This window comes from Calypte anna, chromosome 3 (genome assembly GCF_003957555.1).
Source record: "Calypte anna isolate BGI_N300 chromosome 3, bCalAnn1_v1.p, whole genome shotgun sequence".
In the NCBI taxonomy this organism is placed as follows: Eukaryota; Metazoa; Chordata; class Aves; order Apodiformes; family Trochilidae; genus Calypte; species Calypte anna.
This window is the reverse complement of record NC_044246.1, coordinates 64954870-64977497: the sequence shown is the minus strand read 5'-3', so window position 1 is coordinate 64977497 and position 22628 is coordinate 64954870. Positions and strand designations below refer to the sequence as shown.

At 39.8% G+C, this 22628-nt stretch overlaps 1 protein-coding gene across 2 annotated transcripts; it reads left to right on the top strand.

Annotated features, from left to right (window-relative positions):
• The first annotated feature begins 12157 nt into the window (after positions 1-12157).
• On the top strand, positions 12158-21508 carry GJA1 (gap junction protein alpha 1). Of its 2 annotated transcripts, XM_030447295.1 has the most exons (3): positions 12158-12444; positions 18463-19672; positions 20031-21508. In XM_030447295.1, the coding sequence occupies exon 2, from the start codon at positions 18479-18481 to the stop codon at positions 19622-19624; it is 1146 nt and encodes a 381-aa protein (XP_030303155.1). In that variant the 5' UTR covers positions 12158-12444; positions 18463-18478; the 3' UTR covers positions 19625-19672; positions 20031-21508. The 2 variants fall into 2 exon arrangements, with proteins under 2 accessions (XP_030303155.1, XP_008495557.1); XM_008497335.2 differs by having other exon boundaries at positions 18463-21504.
• The last annotated feature ends 1120 nt before the right edge of the window (positions 21509-22628 follow it).

Sequence of the window (22628 nt, the reverse complement as noted above, 5' to 3'; positions counted from 1 at the left end):
CCCTTCAGTTCAGGAAGGATATCGAGGTCCTGGAGCAGGTCCAAAGGAGGGCAACCAGGCTGGTGAAGGGACTCGAGCACAGACACTATGAGGAGAGGCTGAGGGAGCTGGGGCTGTTCAGCCTGGAGAAGAGGAGGCTCAGGGGAGACCTCATCACTCTCTACAACTCCCTGAAAGGAGGGTGTAGCCAGGGGGGGAGTTGGTCTCTTTTCCCAGGCAACTCTCAGCAAGACAAGAGGGCACGGTCCTAAGTTATGCCGGGGGAGGTTTAGATTGGGCATTAGAAAGAATTTCTTTACCGAGAGGGTGATCAGACATTGGAATGGGCTGCCCAGGGAAGTGGTGGATTCTCCATCCCTGGAAATATTTACAAAGAGACTGGATGTGGCACTCAGTGCCATGGTCTGGTAACTGCAGCAGTAGTGGATCAAGGGTTGGACTTGATGATCTCTGAGGTCCCTTCCAACCCAGCCGATTCTATGATTCTATGATTGCGCGTACCGGCGCGCAGGCTGGCGGAGGTCCGAGAAACGCACGAACCAGGCTGCGGAGCGCCTTTACCATCGGAACCCTGTTCCCACCCAGGGGATGCACTGTCCCAGCCACAGCCACTGCTGCTGCCACCCTGCACCCTTCTCCCACTCACCCTGATTTCCTTCGCCGGTCGCCCCCGGCCCGAAGAGCCCGGGCAGAGTCGCGGGCAGCGGCCCCGGGCTGAGCGGCGGCTCCTCTGTCTCACACCCCCCCCTAGTGGGACCCGGCTGAATCTGGGCCCTCCCGCCTGCCCCTGGACTCCCAGTTCTCCAAACCTCTGTCCTTCCGCCGAGTCTTTCTTGTTAAACCTCACTCTGGAATTAAAAAAAAAAAAAAAAAAATCTTGGTTTTACATAATAATATAGGCAGCGATAAACATTTTTTAAAATTAAAAGGATCTAATAATTTTTAAAAAATATTTTATTGAGCTTTTATGTATTTTGTCCCTAAGGACAGAGTTTCTCTTATATTTACACAGGGTGCAAATCTTAATAAGGACAGAAGAGAGATTCATATGTTCTGTTCTCCAGTGTCCTTCAGGTTAATTTGGTGGGTTTCTAGATGAAACTTTTTCCTAGCCACCAGAACTTCAAACCCTGGTTTGCATTGGGATGTTAAACAATCTGTCAGGCATTTTGCCCGGTAGCAGTTATTCTTCTTGGCACAATCTGAAAATTGTGTCTAATATCTATCTGCAACCTCAGTTTGCAGAGCTGCGTAGAAATGTGAGCTTGTAGTAAAACTGGTAATTAACAGTGACATAAAGAAAGATTACATTTCAGCATAACATTTAGAATTAAGATAAAGATTTTGGCTTAAAGACACACCACAGTTCTGCTGCTGAATTATGTTTTAAGTCTTTCTGTACTGCTATAGCCTGGAAGCTTCAAGTCCGCAATTGCCATGTCTTGAGGCACCTAATTTTCAAAGAAGTCTTTTAATTGCTTCCATGCTGGTCTTGAAAGCATGAAGCTGCATGGTGCCCCAGGCTGTGGAGTCAGGGTAAGGAAAGCATATTTCTGAGATAGAATGGGATTTTGATTTGGATGCTTTTGTGGAGACTGTCAGTGTGGCCACCTTGATTAGCACAGAAGTGTTAGGATCCTTTCACGGATTTGATCTACAAAGCTCAGTGTTATTCTTTCCTGAATATTTTTAGGATCTTCAGGAAAAGGATAAGCAATGTTGCTATATTTTTGTTCATTCTTTAATTACTTTTCACTCCTAAGTTGAAAACACTGGAAACCAATTCTAGATGTATGGGAATAAGCTTTCCTCAGGACAATTTATGGAATTAAAGAACCAATATGCTTTTGCTTAACAGTCCTGCACTGGGGAGTTTGCAAGGGAGCCAAAAGAAGTTTCACACATTTTTAGGTGTATAATATTGGCTTGAATGTGTTTTCCTAGTTTTCAGGAATATTCTGAATGCTTATATGCAACACATGTTCAGCTTCTAGTTGCCTGCCCTGCATTAAATCTACACATATCCACCATCTGAGCAAAACACTTTTTATAAACTGCATGGTGAGTTGCAGCAGAAACCAGTGGTAGGAGTGAGCTGTTTAATGGTGGGATGTAACACTCGGGTTTCCAACACACATGCCAGCACTTTTCAGATGTAGTCTTTGGGTCAAGCAGATTGCATATCAAGGACTTACAATTTCACACTGAGACTTCTAGATTTCCATTTCAAAGGCTGGTAGAAACCCTATTTGTTCTTGATGTAGAATTCCTACATAAAATCAAATGGTATTGAGGGCAGGGAACAAAAATTGAATAAGTAATGAAGATCTATTTATGTGCCATAGAAAGAAAAAAATTCATTCAGGTGCACTGGTATCGCTTGACTTCCTGAATCTGTAAAATGATCTGTGCCTTATGTAGCAGTTTTATGAAGTGATCTAAAGAAGTTTTGGGGGTTTCAGCATTTTGCTTGGTTTATAGTGTCTGTTTCCCATTCCTGTACTTAAAATTAGCCCTTATTTGTGACTTAAAATTTCCATAAACTAGCATGCAATGGGTGGCAAAAGGAGCTCTTGGGGCCATACAGATTGTATCAGCTTGTGCTGTGCCCATCTGAAATTTTCAGAAATACATACACTTCTTTCAACCCTATGTTATGAATACTGATCCCATCTTTAAGAGTATTTTTAAAAAATATGTCATCAAAAGCAAGTTATCAGTGTTCTAGGTTGTAAGTTTCCAAAAATCTAAAAGCAGCTTTCTCACAATGTGTTGTGATTGTCTTTGGATTTCTGTATCTTGTATATTCAAGTTAGTGAAACTTTTTTAAAACATAATATCTACTACACTGATGATACAAGTTTCTTCAGACTTAATTTCTGAAGTATTATTAATTTTATATTTTTATCTTTCCTTGAGTGGAGACAATGAACTTCTTATAGGTCAGTACATGAAGACAGGTCTTGCTTACAACTTCTTGCCTACCGCTTGGAAAATGTGCATGTTGTTCTGTATGAGTAGTCAACTTTTCTCTTCCAAAATTTTTTTTTCACAATTTTTTTTCTTTTTTTTTTTTTCTTTTTTTTTTTTCAAAAAAAAAATTTAAACAGATCAATATTTTCACAGGATCTTATATTGGCAAATTGTTGGGATGTGAATATTGTATTGACAACACAATTAATTTCTGTATAGAGCATCAATATGTGTGTGTAGATACATATCTCAAAGAAATATAAATACACATCAAAGATTTTTTATATATATAGTCTTTATTTTCTGAAACCACGAGCTTCTGCACTGAAATTGAGACAATGAAAACAGTTGGCAAAAAGGACACTTGTACGGTGAAAATCTCACTTTCTGCCTTTGGGGTTTGAGAGCTTGGGAGGGTGAAGATAAGTCTGAATCTTATTTATTCTAAGGGGATTGTTTTCTCTGTGGCATCAAACTGATAGTAGCAGTAATACAAGACAATCTCTCAACCATTACACAGAGTTCCTTTGGCTTGTTGTTCTCTACATGAAAGAAGGACCTCACATTCCCCTGACAGAGATTTCATTCTGATGGGGTTTCTGGGCATCCTCAAAAAAAATGCAGAATAAAATAGGGAGGTTAAGCTACACAGTATAGGGCTTAAGCATTGGTTCAGACATGTTAGCAATCTATATTCTCACATTTGTTTGTTGAGGTTTTTTTTCTGAATTATTTCTCAGGCTAATGAAGTTCTCAATTATTTTTACAAAATAACACAGCTTTCTGAACAGGGATAAAAGATGTGTCTGTTTCCCTTCAGTTGTCTTCTGCCCTGCTAATTAAAGTGGTGGCTTGGAAAGCTAAAGATACCAATTTGAAGCCTACAGTCTCAGCAGGGCTTGCACGATAGTTTAGCAATCTGGGGCAAGTATTCTGAGCATTAAATAAATAGCAAAAGCCTCAGTAGCAGGAGCAGATTCACAAGTGGTCTCACCTGGGGAGAAGTGCATGGCCTGGGAAGTCCCTTGTGGCAGCCAGGCTTGGGCTGCTTCTGAAAATATGTGGCAAAATGAAGCCTCTGTGGGGAGGGAGGTAAAGGTACCTGTGGTTTTGTGTGGTTTCTGGCCAGATCAAGGATGGGAGGGGGGCTCCAGGCCCTACAATTTGGCATGCTGAGCACTGCTCAGGATTCTGCCAGAGCTGTGCAGGAGCTTGTGCTTTTCCAGAGCTTGGGAATCCCTGGGAAAGGCTGCTGGGCCAGAGATTAGGACTTGTGTGCCTTAGTTCCAAGTTTTTGTAGTGGGACCTAAACTCTCTTTTCATTCTCATCCTCCATGCTTACTCTAAATCACCCTTAAAAAACACTTACTCATATTAGGACATTTTTGTGTTTCATATGAGTTAACATCTGTCTGGTCTTACCTACAAATATTTGCTTAAGTTTTAGACAGAACAGTTTTCAAGATATTATCTTGATTGTCTGTGAGTACACTAAATTAACTCTTACATTCCTTACCTCTGAAAATATTAAATAATCTGAGACCTATTTAGGTTTTTATTGCAAACAACTTTACAAGAACTGTGCTTACAGATAATATTCCAGTGTTAGTTTTGAGGGCAGGTAATTGAAAGTTGTTTCTTTTAAATGTAGCCTCAGGAAGTTGTAAAGCTGCTAGGTTTTATTATTCAAAGTTGACATGTAAAAGTTAACCCTTAGTCTAATGCTCAATTCATTAAAACTCTTTTTATATCACTTTATTGAAGTGATTTTATTTTCTGTACTTTTAGATTTTTGATATAAGGTAGCTGGTATTAAACTTTAATAGCTGAGATATATTGTTGTATCCTACGTGATGTTTTCCCTTATGCACCATTGATGTTTGCTGGACAATTCTAGCAATTGTTAATGAGCAGTTGACAGCCTGATTTGTGGAGTCAGGGATTATTATGTTCTTTATGCTTCATTTGTACATTTGTACAGTTAAATTAGTGATAAACTGTGTAAACTCAACTGCTTTTTTTTCAGTTCAGTTAATTTTAAAATATCTGAGAAATTAAATGAATGTACATACATTTAAATTCAAAGCAGATTACTGGAGTTCTTTACAGCCTGGGAAAGGGACTTATGGGTTATACTGGGAGATTTCTTTCTGGGAAAATCTTATAACAGAAACTGCTAATTCCAGTAGATTAATTTTCCACTTGTTTTCCCAAAGCTGTTCTCATGGGAAACCCTTAATTAGCAGTATATTTTTAATCAATTTGTGTTTTTACCAACAGTCAACCCTATTAATAATTTTTGCTTGATTTTATGTAAAATATCTTGATGTTCAGTTCTCTGCAAACCCTTTCATGTCTACAACACAGCCCCACAGACTGCCAAAAGAGAAGAGCAATAATGCTCCTCAGACAGTTCTGGCCAACCTATGTGCAGCTGTACAACAAATGGGAACAGAGTGGTGTAGGGAAAATGAGAGGGAAGACATGTGATGTTAATATCCTCAGACACCCCTGTGATGCTACCAAGAAACCCAGTGGGCATAGCTCTGACTTTCAGCCAGGAACACCTCAGGCACCCTTCCTCTGCCTTTCAAAAATCTTCTGCAATAGTCTGTTTCAGGTCCATTCTCTTAGGTAACATTAATTTTCTCTTCTCTACAGACCAAAAAATACAAAGTGAGAGGACATATGATCCTTCTCTTTGTTTCTGTAGCAGTCTTGTGAGGACAAGACTTGGAAATGGTCAGAATGGGCTGTCTGCAGGTGAGGGAACACAGTCACACAGGTAAATATGAATGAACCATCAAAAATGATTTTATCTACAGGAAAAGGCTGCCCACAAGCATTGTCTAATAGTGATGAATAAAAAATAAATTAAACTAATAATGTGATTAATAAATTTTATTCAAATATATGGATAAATAAATGAGAGCCTATAAATAATTTTTGTAGTTCTGTTTCTATTTAGAAAGTGGTAGAAAGTGGTCTATTTAGAAAGTGGTAGTGGCCTTATTTTAAAATATTAAACAATCTGTTGACTGACACAAATGAAATGTTTATTTGGTCTTCTGCATAAGAAATACTTTTGATTAGACTTCAGCGTATTGGACAGCTCAATCTAATTCACTGTAACCAATGATATTATCTAACATAATATTGATCTGTAACTAAAATGCGGTGCCTCCTGTTACCAAGTTCATATAAATGCTGAGTTAAACTCCAGAATTACTTAAATGAGAAGATCAAAAATCAAAATGAAATAAAACCTGGTGAAATTCTGAAGACAGGATCAAAAAGATGAGATTTCTTGAGGGAAGTGTTGCTCTCCCATTTCACCATTGCTCTTCTGGCACGGCCTAAGTAGCCAGATTTTCTGTCCCTCACTTCAGCTATGTGGAGAAAATGTCAACCCCTGTAAGATTTCAAAGGTTACCATGGAAAGTCAGTTGCTGTTTGTTAAACCTGGATAAAAACTCATATAATTTAAGTCAAAACCACTCACATTTCTAAACATTTGGTAATAAAGAAAATGTTTTTCATCAATAAAGGTGCAAAAGTATCTTCAGCTGGGCATGCCTCTGGGGGAGTTACCTGCTCTGGTTTTCTTTTATTCATGTAGGTGTCTATTTTGGAGTTTGATTGTGTAGCCCTTATTTAAATTGCTATGTAATACACAGAGTGTTCAGATTTATTTGATCCAGTATGATTGCCCATCAGAGTAAGCAAATGGTCCCAGTGCACATTCTGAAATTTTCTTATATTTTATGGACAATGAATTAGATCAAAGTAGGATCTCCTGGAGAAATTTAAAAAAAAAATTGTGAAAGACTATATTACTTTCATACTATGTTACTCAACAGTTTGAAAACCTGAAATGGCCATATTGGTTTAAACAAACTCTCCTCCTTTGGAACCAAATGACTGGAAAGCCTCACCATCAATACACAGAAATAGCAAATAAAAAAATTCCATGACACCATCTCAGCTCAGGATTTTTGAAAGTAAAATGGGGAATAAAATCAACAAAAATTTTAACTGACATTCAAGATGCAATGTAATCCGTGTTTATTTTCACTGTGTACAGAAGGTGGAGCCAAATTCATAAGGATCTGTGAACTCATACTGCATTCTTTGATAGGTTTTCTACTGTCTTTTAGAGGGGAAGCATTGCTCTGAGGAGATATTGATTGGAATCAGTTACAGTGTTTGGATAAGTCCTTTTAAAACCAACTTTTCTGGTATTTAAGCTGTCTGTAATGAGTTTCAGAAATTTCTTGGTGTGGATGCAGAGCATGCAAGCTTCTATGAATTACCCTTCTCTCTTTCTGTCCATTAGCAAACAGGAACAAACTGGTATTTCTAAATGTAGCATGGGAAAGTGAGCAAGCTGAGTATCACCATGAAGAAGCTATGGTGAAATCTTAACAGTATGAAATGGCAGCCATTGACTAGCACAAAGAACAGAAAGAAGACACCTCAAACCTTGAACACTGTATTTTCCTTCTCTGAGATCCTCATGACTTTTTAAAGGAAATACACATTTAGCTGCTTTTAGTGCTAGATGATATTTCAAAAAACAAGTAGAGAATAGGATAGGATAGTTTTTGTTTTACAGGATGGAGCCAGACATTAAGAAATTCTTCTCCTAATCCTGGTTTTTCCAAGCTGTCTATGACTCAGAAGAGCTGCTGCTATTCTCCATGACAAACCTCCCATCTTCATAAAAGAGGTTAATATAGTGTAATTTGTGCTATGTTAATACTTACAAAGCACTCTCAAGGTTTTAGACAGATGACAGTGCAACAGCAAAAATCTTTTCCATAGGAGAGTGACCATTTGTTAGGCCAGGCTCTGATCTGATGGCATCGTCACTGAGAACTTCTCCACAGAACTTAATCTGAGATACATGCTTCAGTCTTGATGTGCTTCCAGCAGGGTCTCCTTTAACATAGCATCTCTTTTCTTTTGCAGGCAAATCAATAAGAGCAGATGCTATCTTGCACTAAGCCTCCTTTTCTCCTGGGGAATATCTACTTTTAATAGCCCCATAACAAATGAATCTGAGTTTCAACATGGAACAGCTAACATGCTCACAAAGAGACAGTCTTGTGATTACACTACTTTTTTATTACTACCATTCTTATAATTATCAGGAAAGCTCTCTTTTATGCTGTGTGCTGTGCCACCTAAGTGGGAACAGCTACAGCCTTGAGGGATGACAAGGGCTTTTCCTTTGAACAAGTGATGACCTTTTGAAACTTGGGGTGGGTGCTGGGCACAGCAGCTTTCAGTGGGCTCCAGCTCAGTCACCCCAGCTGAGAGGACATGTAAGCATTGTGGCCAACAACTTCAAAGCTCTGCTATATTCCTACGTGATGTAAATTCCTCAAACAAGCGAAAAAACCACTGGCTGCTTTAAAAAAAAAAAAAAAAAAAAAAGAAAAAATATTAGTCTGCACATTTATGTGCTTAGGTAATCAAGAAATACCACATTATTGCTCCTTGGACATTCTGAGAAGCTTTACCTCAGTAAGGCATGAAACAGGGCCATGCATTATTCACAATCCTGTGTTTAGAGCTAAATATGTGAGAAGGGATATTGGTGAAAACATTCCAGAGCTAACATGCCACCCAGTGACGTGGGTGACAGCACAGCTACCTTGAAAGTCACCCAAGAAAATCTGCATTGCTTGTGTACGTTCATCTTGGTTTACTGTATAATCAGTTTACTCAGTCTGTGGACTTCTCTCCCAAACTGCACAGGACAAGGACAGTGCTGTGCATAGGAGTACTGGGAACTGAATTTTGCAAACAAATCGAAAACAAGTGAAGACATGCTCTTTGTCTTAAGATCTCCATAAATTATAGACATTCTTAACAGACTGTGAACCCCACTGGTATCAACAGGAGATTTTGTAATGGTTACAGGACTGGAGAGCCTTCCAAATGAAACATTCACTAGGGCTTTCCTGGCAAATCAGATTACTAAAATATTTTTGAGGAAGTACTTGGAGGTGATATGAGGAAAAAGTTTCTGTATAGAGCTCTGTATTTCTGTCCAGGTAATAATAAAAAGAAAACAGTGGACTGAGATCTGTACTAACTGTGAATCTGTGTCAAAGGCTGTAAATACTAAATAATCCAATTTATGAGTCTCTTTGGTAAGTCTGTGTAGAAAGTAGCAGGAGTACTATGGGATTCAAACTATTTCACTGATTCAGCCACGGATTCAGGAGACAGTGGACTGAAATCCTGTGGTAGTGACCCCAAGGTTCAGTCCAGGAGATGCACTTGGCAGAGCCTGGGCTCTGGTGTTGTATCTTGGTTGCAGTGTGTACGTGCCCTCACAGCTTGTGCTGTAGCTTGCCAAACCAAAGAGAAACAGGTTCTGCAGTCCTAAGATTGCCACGCTGAAATATTGCTTCACGTTTGCTCTACAGGGCAAAACATCAACTGATGGCAAGAGGTCTGGGCACCGAAATCTTCATTTCTTTAATGCGAAAAAGAGTCTGTGTTTCACAACACAAGGCTTCAAATCTGACTCTGCTCTTCTTACCTGTCTGTTGGTCTGTAATTAAGAACCAACTCACAAACATCTCAGGTCTGACACCCCCATGCTTTCCTCTTGAAAACTGCTTTAGCTGAAGAGGGGTTGTATTTGAAGACATTCAATCAATCTGAAAAGCTTATTTCCCTTGAAATTCAAATGAATGTGAGACTTTCAGGTAACCTTGTGAAATGATAGATCACTGCAATATCTGAAGTTTAATATATTCTGGTACTAGGCTATGAAACATGATAATAAAGACATATGTCCAAACTCAAAGCGACACTTCCATGGCACTTTTATCAGGACTAGTAATATTTTCTTCCTAATTCTACACAGTATCACAGTGGAGCCTTGAAATCCCTTCTCTGTTCCTTCTCTGTTCTCTGTTACAAGGCTTATTATTGCTGCAAAATTATTCTTCCCTTTTTAATAATGTATACTTTTTAGTTTTCCAAAGTGGATTTAAGAGGTGTTGGCCTTCTCACAAATACTGTTCATTTATTTAAGTGGAGAAATGTTTCTCGGTCCTTCTTTTAAAAACAGAATGTTTGAAAACTTGTGAAGACTATATAGGAAGATACATGGAAAACTGCAAGATCAGTCAAGTTGGACCCTGTGATCATGCTGGCTTTGACAGGGAACAATAGCATTGCATACTAGCATACTATAATTTGAGAGGGGGTTTTTTTGTTGGTTTTTTTTTTCCTGGCATAAAGCTATTTTCCTAAGGGACAGCTTTTTCGACACCAACACATACGGTATCCCAAATCTCTTCATTGTTCCAGCATCAGCACACATGTAGCCATGTTGTTGGTATTTTGTGCTTTGCTCTAGAATAACCAGTGTTTTGTGGGGTGGTATCAGAAGCATTAAGCTTACCTCACTCACTTTCTAAGCCACAGTCAGAAGGGCAGCGGTTGGTATATTACATTTTTTTAATTCTCAAAAAGAAGGGCCCACAGCCTGTTAAGCACAAAGCTCTGTTTCTTCCTTGCTGCAAAGAGAAAAAGCAACCTTACAACAACATTCAGAGAACCTTAAGAAAAGGTTTCTTTCTGCCATGTGGCTTGGGCAAGTGTGAAAACTAACAAAGTTGTCAAATGTAACAGCCAGTACCAAAGGAAAAAACTAGAGAAACCATCCTTTCCTGTCTGTAGCTGGAGTAAGGAGAATGGAAGGTGTACAGTTGCAGTGCACTGACTCTATTCCTCGAACAGGAGGCAGTGTGGTCTGCTACAAAGAGCCCCAGAGCAAAAACAGGACTGGTGAGTTCCTTTCCCTGCTTCAAAGCTCTCTGGCTGAGTATCTCTACAAAAGCTTGGTCTTAGTTCTCTTCTCCAGAGAGTTCTGAGCAAAAAGCAACAGGTAAAGGCTATGTAAAATAAGAAGTAATACCTAGGTTTCTTTGTAGATTGTAACATTTGTTATTTCAGGAAGAAACTGTAAAGAGCACATTTTTTTGAGAACCTCTCAATGGCCATCACTGAACTTCTCTCTTGCCTAATACCCTTTAAAGAGTAAAAATTGCTCATCTGTGCTATTGAGTTCAGGAATAGCACATGAGAATAACAAGAACTGAAACCCAAGTGAACCTGGTACGACCTCAAAACTGGAATTTCACTGAGCATGAACTCTTCTAGAGAAGCTATTAAGCAGTCCTGTAGATGAGCTAATGACATGAATGAGACCAATACCTAATGCAGTGTGGACTCCATATGTGATGAGCTTAACACAGACAGAGAAATAAATTAATTTTTGTTCTCTAGAGGAGGCATTGTTCAAGGAGTGTTTAACTAGGGACTAGTTAGGAGCAACTTTGAACTAGTTTTGCTTTAATTTAATAGGTCAATTTTGGAGCATGATTTTCTTCTGTAAAATGTGTTAAAAAATTATCAGGTGTATTTCTTCTCATCTTCTCACTATTGAGACTGATTCTCCATACTGTGGTTTATTTTCTGAAGTTTCCTGGAAAGAGTTTCCTGAAATGTGAGATCATTCCTTCATTTCTCCCCTGGGATGGATACACACAAATAACAATTAAAAAAAAAAAAAAAAAAAAAAAAAAAAAAAAAGTGTGATGGGTATCTCCTGTAGAAACAAACACGCTGCTGCTCCTGGTGCGTACTTTCATGTGTGCACGTAAAGGAAACAGACCCAAGTAAACAAAGCTATGTTCCCAACAAAAATCCGAGAAGTCTTGAGAGACCTTTCCCTCCTCTGGCAAGGCGGGAACCAAGAGAGAAGCTCTGCAGTCCAGCCCCAGCATCTCGGAGGTTCCCCCTGCTTACCCATTAATCCCCCTCACGCATTCTTCCCTTTCCCTCTGGTAAAACTCCTGGTGCACACCAGAGAGCTAAATTGTTTCATCTGTCCCGGGCAAGCCCAGATCTGGCGGAAGAAGCCACCCAGGTGCCCTCAGTGACCGGAGGGGAAGGGGTGGAGGGAGAGAAGGGGGAGGGGGAGGGAGAGAGGAGGGGGGGGTGCGAGGATGTAGGGTGGTTGCTGACTGCCCTTATATTTGTTTTGTTACATCAGCAAGAGAGGACCTTCGTGCCCCCTCTCCCTCCTTCTCCCCAGGCTGGTTTTTGCTGTGCCTTCAGCTTTCTCCTCCTCCCCCACCTTCCTCCCCTCCACTCGCAGCGCGCCCCTCCTCCTGGGCTGCCACCCCTCCTCTTCCCCTCCTCTTTCACAGCAGGGCTTGAAAACTTAAAAGCTCTCCCAGCGTTCCAAGTGAGAAAAAAGTTTTACGAGGTATCAGCACATTTTCTTTCATTAGTGGGGAAGGCAAGATGAAAAATACAAAACAGCAGTAGACTTTTAAAGTTTAAATAGACAGGTCTGAGTGCCTGAACTTGCTCTTCCATTTTACTTTAACCCTCTAAAGAAGTATTCTGATCCAGTTTCACTGGTGATCAGCAAGGGTAAGTTGAAAGTTTCCTTTTTCATCGGCTTTTGTATCACTTTTTCTGAAAACTTTTTTTTTTTCTTTCTTTCTTTTGACCTCAAGAATTCTGAGTTACTGCGGTGAGGGTTGAACTTGTTTAAAAATATACATCCACAAAAGCGTAACTTCTCTTTAAGTGCTGAGCTCAAACTTGTAGGAGTTCTTTGCTTTCTTGGGTCATCTCTCTGTACGCTTCTTCAGCTCTTGCACGACTTCAAGGTTTCAAGTTCCACGGAGGGAGAAGCTGCGAAGTTGTAGCAGCAGGGCTGGCTGAGTTGCAGACTTGTTGCTGGTGTTTGGGTGAAATCGCTTCTCCGTCTTCCTCGCCTCCGATTTAACGTGGGCTCCTTTAAAGAAAAGACGAGGTGTGCGCTTCAGTCTCCTCTGTTGTGCCGAAATTGCATCAGAAGTTAGTACCTTGTCCCGGGTGCCTCTAATTTTTGCCCCACACGTTTTGCTTTCATATGGAAATCCTGATTGATGCCTAATAGTTTGGGCAGAGTAAGGTTCTTAATTAGGTGCTTTGTTAAATACTGCAGCTACTGAAGTGGTGGCTTTCACGTGGTCTTCCTGATAAGTTTTCCCCATTTCTTTTAAAATGGATGTGATAAAATCCAGACGTAGGTTACGGATTTTTAACCTGCTTTGTATATAGTTACTCTGTTTTAGCAACCTCGGTGAAGGATTTTAGAGGAGGAATGCGAAATACCATGATATGCCTTACCACGTTGGCAGTGTCTGTGAAAGTTTTGGGTGGATATAAATGAAAATTGTCTAGGAAGAACTGTGGAATATCTACAATATGTGTCATAACGTCAATATGGCACATTGCCTTTATGTTACCTCGAAGGCTTAAATACCAAAATACAGAAGAAAAAAACAAAAACACACAAAAAATCGCTCCAGTAGCATCTCTTGAAGAACTGAAAAGCTTTTTGCATTTCTAAGCTTGGAGTGATTCCTTATAGCAGTTGTTGCCTTCTGCTTGCCAGTAGTTAAAAAAGCAACACGAGGAGGCAGGGGGAAAAGCCTTCAGCTGAAAGACGAAGCACAGTTTATCTTATCAAGTAACACGCTTTCCTCTTAAACAAGAATATTGTGTGCTTATGTGTGTCCTCACATTTTGCCTTGAGATAACCAGAGAGCTGCGTGATGTGGCTTATTTCTTCTGAGGAGTTGCTTTGTATTTTTGTGTAAGAGGTTTATGACGGAACACTCTGCAGACACCTTGTGCCTGACTTGTGTGTGCATGCGTGCGCGTAGGGAGCAAGTTGGAGGACTTGAGTGAAGCTTTCATCCTGCCATTTTTAACATCTGGACAGCACACTAGACTGCAGAATTTAAGCCTCTAGTCTTTGGGATGTTTTCTGAAGTGTTTCCTTCAGAAACTTCAAAGCCAGACACTGGCACTGACCCATGATGCCTACCGAGCATACAAATGGGAGAGGGGTGAGCAGCAGTCTGGATTCAGGAGAGGGACACAAGGGATTTGGTTTGTGAGAGAAATCTGAATGCTCATACATTCAGCAGTGCAAACAGATTTGACACCATGAAGTTATCTGGGCTCTCATACTATGCAAGCCTGAAAGATTGATTTTATTTGTCTCTGAAGTGCACGTCAGTTTAGGCCAAAGATTCCTGTGGGCATGGGGAAGGTTAGATGGCATTGAGCAATGTGTCTTTCATCAGTTAAGTTGCTATCTTTCCCCCAGTCTCTCGTATCTCCTCCCCATGTTACCCACTGAATTTATCTCCTGTGGAGCCACCTGGTCTGTTGTTTATGCCACTCGTACATTTTAGAAATCCAGATTTCAAAATCTGCAAGCATCAGAGGGCCTGAGGGCCCCTCAGGCAATTGAATGTTTCTTCTCTTAATTCCAAAGTGAGTCAGGAGAGGGATGAATCTGGACAGTATTGGAGAGCGTAGACCTGACTTGTGCAGCTAGAGAATGTCTGAGAAATTGCTAATGGCTGCTTTGGGTCCATTTGCAACTATGCTTTATAATTAAATTAGGTGGGGAGGGTACAGCATGGGAGAGGCTATAGGGTTGATCCTCTGGTGGCTGATCAGCAGCCATACTGGCAGGCAAGGAAAAAAGCAGGTAGCTGTGACATTTTAAAATTCTAGGTATTGCAACCATTTAGCGTGTAGTTTTTATCCAGTAGATGAAAGTACATGAAGCTTATATGCAGAGATATAAACTACACTTTCAAAGGGGAATGTCTGAAAGACATTCATTTCTGAAAGAAAACTTCTGGACTTTTGAAGACTTCAGAAAATTAGCCTTTCTTATTCCAGCCCCCCAAAACCCAGTTGTACACAGACAGCTGCCTTCTCTGCTATGTGGGTTGCTTTGGGGAATTACTCAAGCTGCCTGATGTTCAAGGTCCAGAATCTTCTCTTTTGTTGGCTATTTATGTGTGTGAGCACACAGGAAAAAGGCAGGAGAGGTAGGAAAACCAAAACTTTGGCCTGTTTCCCAACTGCTCCAGCTGCAAAATCCCATTTTAGATCCCACTCTAACCCTTACTGCTCTTCCATCCACTAGCATGTGACCTTCTAACACTAGTAAGACCTGGGCATATTATAACAGCACTGAGTTTGCATTATTCTTCCTGGAAGATCTGCACCAGATGACATGATGAATGTGGTCCATAAAAATAGTGATAGATTTTCTTAAGTGTGGCTTACAAATCAAATTTCTTATATATGTGATTATTCAAAACCTGGGCAGATGAACACTATTGTATCTCCTGAAGCTGGGTGGCTTTTTTCCTGTCCTTACTGACACACGGTAGGACCTGGAAGAAATCCATCTTTTAAAGAGTTTACTAGGCTGGCATTAGTCTTTCTCAGAAAACGGTTATAATCCTGTAAAATAATAGACAGTAAGAACTCATGAAACACAAGTTGCCATCATCAGCCATATCCTTAAATTCCTGAAGCACTGAAATTGTACCAATCAATCAGGTCAACACTGTGTCTTTCAGTGGACTCATTTAAGGTATTTGGAAGTGTTAAAAGAAAAAGAAGTCCTGAATGCTGAAGAGCTATTTTAAAGTTTATCTTTCACCCATTGCAAACTATTTACAAAGCTGGAATACTTAAGTAAGTGGTTGATACAAAACTTCTTTTTAAACCTGGTAAACAGATATTGTAATCAATTAATAAAAATTATCTTTCAGTGCCCTGAAAGTAAATAAATCAGATCTGATGAATGAATTTTCTCTACAACAAAACAAAGTATTTTTTCATAAAGCAACAGAATCCACTTAAGCGAAGGAGTAATGCATTTGTGCCACCACAAGGTTATCTGATTAACAGTACAATGTTTTGAATTGATGTGGGGATTTTTTATCACTAGCAAAGGCTAGTGTGGAACTAATCTCTTTTAAAAAACTGCTTTTCAAAACTATGTATGAGTAATTCAAGCACAGAATGTTTCCTCTTTGAGTTTATATTGCCAGAGGACATAAATGAAACTTAGCAATTTTGCATGCTGAAGCAAATTAAAAAAATAGGTAGTAAATTTTCAAAATATTGCAGGGTGGGATTCAGCAGGTCAGAACTGAAGTAAATTGTGTTGTATTAACGGACCAGAGTGGAGTGTAATTAAAAAACAAACAGCACGTAACTGCCTAGAAATAACAGGTCCTCTGTTTTCTTAATCAAACTCAATCTGAAACAATATTTAGAAAGTAAAAAAATACGTTGAGTGTAGAAAGTTTGTTAATGCAGTAGTTTGGAATCATCTGAAAGCTGACTAATTAAATCAAGAAGTTTTTACTTGAAAAAGGTTCCTTCTGTCCACTTCTACTCCTAGGACACGGAGCAAATAGCTTCCCCTTAAAACAAACTTCACGTGTTGTGTAAGTTACAAGCTGTTCTCTGTTTTAACAATCCCAGCCAGAGGAGGAACGTGGTCACATTTTATTCCAGACTTTCCCAAGGACCTCCGCGCTGGTGTGCCTGACTCCTCCTCTGCCACCTCCAGCCCCTAAAGACGAGTTTGCCTTTCCCAGGAAGGACCAAAGCTCTGGGGATGGCTGGAGGGAGGTCACACTCCTCCCTCCCAGTAGGGGCTTCCAGATGGAAAAAGTCTGAAGCAGGCCTGATCCTTTGATGGGGCTTCATTCATGTGAAGACCTTATTACGTGGGGAAGGGTCTGCACTCGGCAGTAGGTAAACTTCAGAGCAAGCTGACTCAGCAGGCTGAGGAAATGGCCCTGGGATATTTTGCAGGGGTTCAAAGATAATTGGCATCTCGGAGCTTTCCGAGAGAGTACTATCAGCACTTGTCTCCCATTGCTCTCTCCAGCTCTTTCCAATACGGTGTGTTTTTATTTGGCATCTGTTGTTATGATAGAGTTTGCCAGACTTACAATCTTCTGTTTCCAGTGACTCACTGCTTCTTGAAAGAAAATCTCCTTGGTGCTAAAATTTCCTATTTTATGAATTATCCAAAAAGGACTTCTTCTATAAATGACCTTCACTAGGGACTATATCCATGATGCAATGGGGAGGAAGTAATTTGGACATTATCGAAGCCATTAATACCAGGAAGGGATTATTCAGCATGCACGGAACAATATCTATACCCAGCAGCATCTGCTTGAGAAGGGAAGCTTTGTGATTATTTTTCTTTTGAAGTGCTCAATTTCACATGCTTGTTGATGTGTGGACAGATAAAATGTTAGGTTTTTATGCAGCTAAGATTGCTCTTCTGCAGCTGATAAAAATTCCATAGTGAACTTTTTTTTTCTTTCTTTTTTTTTTCTTTTTTTTTTTTTTGGTAGGAATCTAGAACATCAAGTAAGCCATTGAATTTGTTTTTATGTCATGTGCCATTTCATTTGTTTTTATGTCATACTGTGTATTTCCAGATATCCCCAAGAAGCTGCCTCTGTCCCAGAAACACGCACTTTAAAACCCAAGTAGAGAGAGAATTTAAACTTGCAGTGTTCAACACTTGGAATGCAAACTGCACGCCAGGAGTTGCCTTGAAAACAGAAAGAGCTCATTTACCTTTTTTCCTTGCTAAATCTTTTTTCCTTTCAAAACAAAGTGAAGGAATTTAAGTACAAAAAGGTGCAAATACAAAGCTGAAACTGCAATAAATTAAGCAAACCACAGATAAACAGGAAACCAGTTCCTCCAATATGGTAACATGAGCTTAGCTGTGCTTCATGTTTTTACTATTTTTGGTTCCTTCATAAAAGTGTAGGTAAAAAATAACAACCTTAATCTCTGTGTTGCACATACTAATGTATAAATTGTATTTAGATAGCAAGTTTTCTGAAGATGCATATAGGATAAACTTGGCATCATTAGGATTATAGTCTTAAATGTATTACAATGTAGTGATAGGCAAGAGCTCAGTTTAATGTTGTTGTAGGAAAAGTAGCATGTATTTTGTAAGGATAAAATTTTAGGTATCTTACCTTAAGATTAACATAGTATATAATATTTTGTATTTAGGTTATATTGGGGTTTGCTTCCTTATTCTCATAAAGAGTGAACATAAAAATTACCATGATTGATCCACACTGAAAGAGATAAATCTTTCATTTATTCCTAGCATATTCAGTCAGTGCTACTACATACTTCCACACTCTGTTTCAGCAGTGTATCACAGATATTTTCTACCCAGGGCAAGTGTAGATCATGGAATTGAGGGTGCCACCAAGGGAGCTGAGCCAGCCACAATATAGGTTGTCACAGACTTCTTGAAAAGTGAAGTGAAATTAGAAACCTCTTTCTTCCATTGTGCTCTGAGACATAGGTTACTTTCTGTTTTAAGCTTCCCTGACTTTGCACTCCACTTGCAGACAAAAACCCTGGTTTCTTTACAGATGTGTGAAATACATTAATTAAAAGAAAGCTGACATCGCTGCTCTATTAGTGTTGGTCTGCAATGCAGTGTATCAAAGGTAGTAAAAAGTAGTCTTATCAGTCACTTTTTTTTTTCTTTTTCCCTTTTGTGCCCTTCTTTAGCCAACATCCCGTGAAGATGGGTGATTGGAGTGCCTTGGGAAAACTTCTGGACAAAGTTCAAGCCTACTCCACTGCAGGAGGGAAAGTATGGCTGTCTGTCCTCTTTATTTTCCGCATCTTGCTACTGGGGACAGCAGTGGAGTCAGCCTGGGGAGATGAACAGTCTGCTTTCCGGTGCAACACCCAACAGCCTGGTTGTGAGAACGTCTGCTATGACAAGTCCTTCCCCATCTCCCACGTACGCTTCTGGGTCCTGCAGATTATATTTGTGTCTGTACCTACCCTTTTGTACCTAGCGCACGTGTTCTACGTAATGAGGAAAGAAGAGAAGCTAAACAAAAGAGAAGAAGAGCTCAAGGTGGTTCAAAATGACGGCGTGAATGTGGAAATGCACCTCAAGCAAATAGAAATTAAGAAATTCAAGTATGGGATCGAAGAGCATGGCAAAGTGAAGATGCGTGGCGGGCTGCTCCGTACTTACATCATCAGCATCCTGTTCAAATCTGTCTTTGAGGTGGCTTTCTTGCTTATACAGTGGTACATCTATGGGTTCAGCCTGAACGCCATCTACACCTGCGAGCGCGACCCGTGCCCGCACAGAGTGGACTGTTTCCTCTCCCGTCCAACCGAGAAAACCATTTTCATCCTCTTCATGCTGGTTGTGTCTTTGGTGTCTCTTGCCTTGAACATCATTGAGCTTTTCTACGTGTTCTTCAAGGGTGTCAAGGATCGTGTGAAAGGGAAAACCGACCCCTACTCCCACAGCGGTGCCATAAGCCCTTCCAAGGACTGCGGCTCCCCCAAGTATGCCTATTACAATGGCTGCTCCTCCCCAACTGCCCCCTTGTCTCCCATGTCTCCCCCAGGGTACAAGCTTGTTACTGGAGACAGGAACAATTCCTCCTGTCGTAACTACAATAAACAAGCCAGCGAGCAAAACTGGGCCAACTACAGCGCGGAGCAGAACAGAATGGGGCAGGCTGGCAGCACCATCTCCAACTCGCACGCCCAGCCCTTCGACTTCTCCGATGAGCACCAGAACACCAAAAAACTGGCGTCAGGACATGAGCTGCAACCCCTCACCATAGTGGACCAGAGGCCTCCCAGCCGAGCCAGCAGCCGAGCCAGCAGCAGACCTCGACCTGACGACCTGGAGATCTAAGCTGCAAGCTGCAGTACTTGTCAACTATGAAACAACGTGCATTGGAAGGTGCAGTCAGTGCTGATCTTGTTCCAGTGGAGGTGGTACTTAACAATCTCAAGCAGGAGATTTTAACAATCATAAAAACAAGCAAACGAACTTTTAAAATACTTGCTGGTTTTTCTAGGGGGATGTGGGGTTGGTGTGGGGTGGTACAGTACACATTGGTATTTAATGTAGCTGGTTTAAACAATTTAAATACTAAAAAAAAAAAAAAAAGGAAAAAGATAGTCAGTACTAAGGTAGGGGGTTGTTTTTCTAGGAGAGCTGTAAATATCTGAATGTATGTGTATGTGTGTACTATCATGTTTCTAAAGAATCTTCTTTAATACTAAAACCCAATAATAACTGAACTCACATTTGTCAGGGTGAAGTGCTGCCTGAGGATGAAAACATTTTTCCTATTCAACAAGCAAAAAAGTTCAGGATTGCCTCTGATCATTTCTCTGTCAAGAACATTCCATTCTTAGAAAGTGCACTTTGAAGGTAAACTTTTGTACGTGGTCCTCTAGGTTGTCTAAAGGCTCCCATGAGGACAATCTACAGCCTTTGAATTCTTCAACTCAAATTTCAGACATGGCCCACCAAGAAGTACGTGGATCACCTGCTTTTCCAGCCCTTCATGCAGGTAGATTAATGATGTGTGTAAGTGGGATGACTCCACGCTCACAGAACCAGCAACCACACTCTCTTTCCCACAGTGGTATTAGTGTCCTGCTGCTCACATACAGTCCAGTTAGCATTATGTAAAACCTACTTTACTGCAACTTGCAGAATGAAGCATTGAGACAGGCAAGCAACTGTCTTCAATGGATTTTATCACATCTTTATGTGAGTGAAGGGTGTACACGTGTGTGGAGGTGGAAGTAAAGGTAAACACAGAACACTCAGAAGCACACGTTGAGAAATAAATGCACATAGATTACTTGCAGTTGACACTTTCTCATGGATATTGTGAAAATGTGGGCCACTATGGTGTTTACATTCTCTGATTCCTTCAATGCAAGTGAAGCACATGTCATTATATTTTTTTAATTCTATGGAATATTTTCCATGTATCCTAAATGGATGCTTTTTTAAAATTAAAAAAATTAAAAGGGCCTAATCCTGGGTGTCTTGCTCTGGAAAGTCTCTCTTTTAAGTCAGCGGGAGTTTTGCCTGAACGAAGGCTCCAGGATCAAGGCCAAGATGTAGCGAACCATGTTCTTGTTGGCATGAATGATTTTCTTTTGTAGAAGTTAGGGGTGGAAAAGACCCATTAGGTCATCTAGCTGATCTCCTTGATAGGTAATAATGATGCTTGAATGATAGAAGATGTAGTACTGTAAGCAAGCTTTAGTCTTTTATGTGAGAAACTTAGGAGAAATGCTTTGTGCTGGATTAATAATAAAATATGCCTACATGACTTTTGCAGTAACTGGTATTTTTCTTGTTTTAAGTATTCACGTTAACTGAACAGTAATGTCCACTCTGAGTTCCTAAATGGCTCTGGCAACTTTAGTGTTTACACTTAGATTTTGTTTGTAATGCAAGTGAAGTTGAAAGGATTTTAAAGAGTACAATTCTAGCTAATTTATTTGAAATATATGCTAAAGAAATCTACCAGTTTCTTCAAATGCATTGCCTCTTAGCTGAACACAGATTGACCAAGGAAATACAAAGCTTGGTTTCATTTTGCAGCAACACAGATAAATTGTTTCATTTAATTCATTATATTAATTTGTTTGACATTCCATGTTAAACTACTGTTGTGTTCAACTTCATTGCATGTATGCAACCATAGTCCATTGGATCATGTTGTCTGGAGAACATTAGTCAATAAAGTTTTAATTTAGTATAAATATATTCTTATTGTCTTTTACTTTTTCATATGTCCATAAATCTTTTGTTTCAGTCATATAAACCAAAATCCATCCTTCCCTCTTCATTTTCCTTCAGTCACTCTGCATTTCAGTGATATTCTTGGTTTAATCCATCTGGATTTACATGGAGCTGAAATTTCACAGGCATATATATCCTCACAACACTGGAAAAACAGGCATTGCTTGTGCTGCTCCTGGAACAAAGTCCTACTCAACATGAACTACTGTAATTCCAGTCTTGCTATGAGCCTCAAAATATTTGCTATTAAAATAATAACTATTATAAAAAAAGATAGTATTAAGATACTATTGCATAATTTTTCCAAACAATTTGTGTATGTGGCATAGATTCAACATCATTAAATCATTGCCTCTAGTTTATATTTCCCTGTGTAATCAGATTGATTGACTGACAGTCTGGAATGAATTCCTCATTCCTTCAGAGTCAATGAGAGAAAGGAACTGCATTTGATAAAGCTTTTTTTTTGTGTGTACTATCTGCTGCCTCACCATGTAGCTCCTTTTCACTAATGATATAAAGAGCTTGGCTTTCCAGTGTTGGACTCTTAAGATGGTGGGTCAGCTCCTTTTGTATTTGAAAACACAAAATACGATGGTCATGCAGTTTCCATACAGCTTTCTACTTACAAAGTTGCTTGTTACTTTAAATACAAATTATTTTCCCTCCAATTAGTGAAAAATGGGGAAAATAATCAGGACAGTGGTAGTGGATTTACAGCTGTGAGAGATACTTCAAAAGCACCAGCACAAGCAGTGACTCCTTGATGTATTCTTTAAATAATATGTCTTCTTGAAGCTGGCTTATCCTGGTTTATCAGTACAAAAGGAAGAGTATACCAAGGGTATACCATAAAACATATACCAAGGATGTAACTTGTGTGCCATGCATGCAATTTTTGTAGGTGGTGCAGTGCATCTCTGTTGCAGCAGTTGCATTGTCTGCAGCTGACAAAAAATAATATGATAAAATACTAGAGCATATTTCTTAACTTCTGTAGGGGGGCTACATAAGATACTGAATCCAAACTGGAAAAGATACTGTAAAAATACACCTCTCAAGGTTTTAAAAACAAATTGGTTAC

Excerpts from the sequence above, each read along its gene's own strand:
- GJA1 (XM_030447295.1), top strand. The coding sequence starts at position 18,479 with ATGGGTGATTGGAGTGCCTTGGGAAAACTTCTGGACAAAGTTCAAGCC.